This window comes from Debaryomyces fabryi (genome assembly GCF_001447935.2).
Source record: "Debaryomyces fabryi strain CBS 789 chromosome Unknown contig00334, whole genome shotgun sequence".
NCBI classification, from domain to species: domain Eukaryota; kingdom Fungi; phylum Ascomycota; class Pichiomycetes; order Serinales; family Debaryomycetaceae; genus Debaryomyces; species Debaryomyces fabryi.
In genome coordinates, this window is record NW_015385760.1 from 653 (window position 1) to 3156 (window position 2504).

Sequence of the window (2504 nt, forward strand, 5' to 3'; positions counted from 1 at the left end):
TCGATTCATGTTACTTTGATTTATTCTGAAGTTTTATCGTCCATTCTTCCCTTGTTTTGCTTACCAAATCCTTTTTCTCAGTATAACCTAATGTTTCGACAACGTCTACCTTCGTCCAGTCATACTTAACACGGTCCAGCCAGTTTGTATGGGATCCAAATGTATCATTAAGTCTTATTTCTACGTTAAGCATAATCAAGTAGCAATAATCGTCTTCAAAAGTGTATAACGATTGGAAATTTTGTAATTGACCTTCTGATTCATGCCAAAGTCCAATACATTCTCAAATCATATTATCTCGTAATAAGCCAATAGTTTATACATTTCACTATTTACATAGTAACCTTGAATTTCTCGTAGTAATGAAATTCATGAACTAGTGATTTCTATTTTATGGTTTAGAACACCAGATATTCGGGTGCTATTTATTAGAAATCTCCAATATAATGTAACTCAAATACTATAAAAAAAGAACAGAACAATGCAATAGTCAGCAGATAATTGATTAATTAGAGATCACAAATTGCAAGGTAACAATATTGCGGTGAAAAACTACCTATTACTCTAGATTACGCTATGCACCGCAGGTAATATCAAAAATGGGAATGGGAATGGTTGGTTATACGTTTGGGCTATTAATAGAAATTTTATATTCCGTGAATAAGAATATGATTTAGAGTATTGGAGTATTAATATTTCGGATAAAAAACTAAAAAACTATTCTACGAATAATACTACACTAAAAACAATCCCAAGTATAATGAATGTTGCTGAAGTCGAGATTTTTGAGCATTTCCTGTTCTATACGCCATGTTGCAACACCACTGTCACCCCACAATAGTTTAAGTTCATCATCTGAGTCTAATTGTAAAAGTAAAATAATCTTATCTTCGATCTCTTGATCTTCTAAAGGATCATTTTGCGTAAAAAAGCTATAGCCACCTAACTTTGAACCATTATTGTTAATTATACCATCATTTTCGATTTCATTCAATAAATCTTCCGAAACTTCATATATAGCATCAAATTCTGGGTGTACTTTATCATAAAGCCCAAATAATTCATCAGATTCAACAAAATCAAGCCTTACTGATTTTTCGTATGGCATTTCATACAACTCCAAGTTCGTCTTAATTTGATTTTCTGTTAATGAATGTTCTTGATTTGTGTCTGCATGATAAATAACTAAGACACCATCCATCATACCGTACATGGCATCTCCTTCAGAAAGGAAGAATTGCAAAACACCCCTAGTGGGATAATAGGGTGAGATTTTTTTCAAGTCTACTTGTTTCAGAATTTCATCCAAATTTAATTGGGCCAATAGCTTAGCATTTCCTTGTGTGTAAGTCGGATACTCTTTTTCCTTGGGCCAGTAAGGGATTCCTCCAATTTTGGAGACAAGAATATCCTTCTCTTCGTCGTATTTATCCTTGGATTTTACAATAGAAACCTTGCTTAGTCTTGTTTTTTCGAGTTTTTTAATTAAATCTTCTTTTGATGCACTCATTACTGTCTTCCTCGCTAAATAAGTTCTAAGTTATGTTTGAAATGTTTAAGTGAAAATTACTTTCTGAGAAACAATTAATTTGAGAAAAAGCAAACTGGTTGCAAAATTTATAAATCCTTGATTGAGTAAAGAACTGGATACAACTTATAAATATTCCCTATTTAAGACAAACTGAATGACCCATGAACCGGTTGGGCAAATCTTTGGTTTGTTAGCTACTATGTATATTAGTACTCATCAGATGACCACATATCATAAAAGTCTCGCCATGACTTGTTTCTATGTGAAATCGAATATAAGGAAATAGTCCAGCATTTATAACATCCAATTCTTCTACTAGATCTGGTTCATAATATATACACTACTTTCTCAAACTCGACTCGAGGCCCTTAATCCCAATCAGTTAGAAAAACATTCTTCAGAGGGAATCTACTTGGATTTTCATATCAATATTTTCTATATCATATTGAATTGGAACTAACAATTCGTAGAGCTATAATTTTATATAATATAAACCTTTTCAGTTGGACTGCATTGTTCCTGATACTCTTAGTAACAATATTGGCAAGCAATGCAACTCCGTAAACTGAGCTAATTAGGTGGAAAAAGATGCAAATTGATATTCACGGTCAGGGTGACCAAATAAACCTAGTGCATCCCGTAATCTTTCCTTTAGCTTGGTGGTTTCATTTGGATGAAACTGAACATTGTATCCTCTCAAGTATTTCTGGCACTGTTCTTTCGTTAATCTATCAATGTCTTGCACAGACAGAACTGGGGGTAATTCTTCTTGGTTTTCTTCCCTATTCAAGAATGGCACACTCACAGCATCGTACCCAACCAACCTTCTCATAAAATTAAACACGTATAAATGTTTGTGCTCTAATATAGCAAACTTGTTATCCGTATCTGCCTTGAGCGAAGTAATCTTGTTATCCATATCTGTAATCTTGTTAGCCATATCTGTAATCTTGTTATCCAAGGTGATAAAATT

General features: G+C 33.2%; 2 protein-coding genes across 2 annotated transcripts; both read right to left on the reverse strand.

Annotated features, from left to right (window-relative positions):
• Positions 1-739: 739 nt before the first annotated feature.
• AC631_05907 (YwqG family protein) lies at positions 740-1510 on the reverse strand (the record flags this gene model as incomplete). The annotated part of the gene is made up of 1 exon (XM_015614736.1): positions 740-1510. The coding sequence occupies one exon, from the start codon at positions 1508-1510 to the stop codon at positions 740-742; it is 771 nt and encodes a 256-aa protein (XP_015464435.1).
• Positions 1511-2105: 595 nt separating this feature from the next.
• AC631_05908 (DUF1773 domain-containing protein) lies at positions 2106-2471 on the reverse strand (the record flags this gene model as incomplete). The annotated part of the gene is made up of 1 exon (XM_015614737.1): positions 2106-2471. One exon carries the CDS (start codon positions 2469-2471, stop codon positions 2106-2108), a length of 366 nt encoding a protein of 121 aa, XP_015464436.1.
• Positions 2472-2504: the final 33 nt, after the last annotated feature.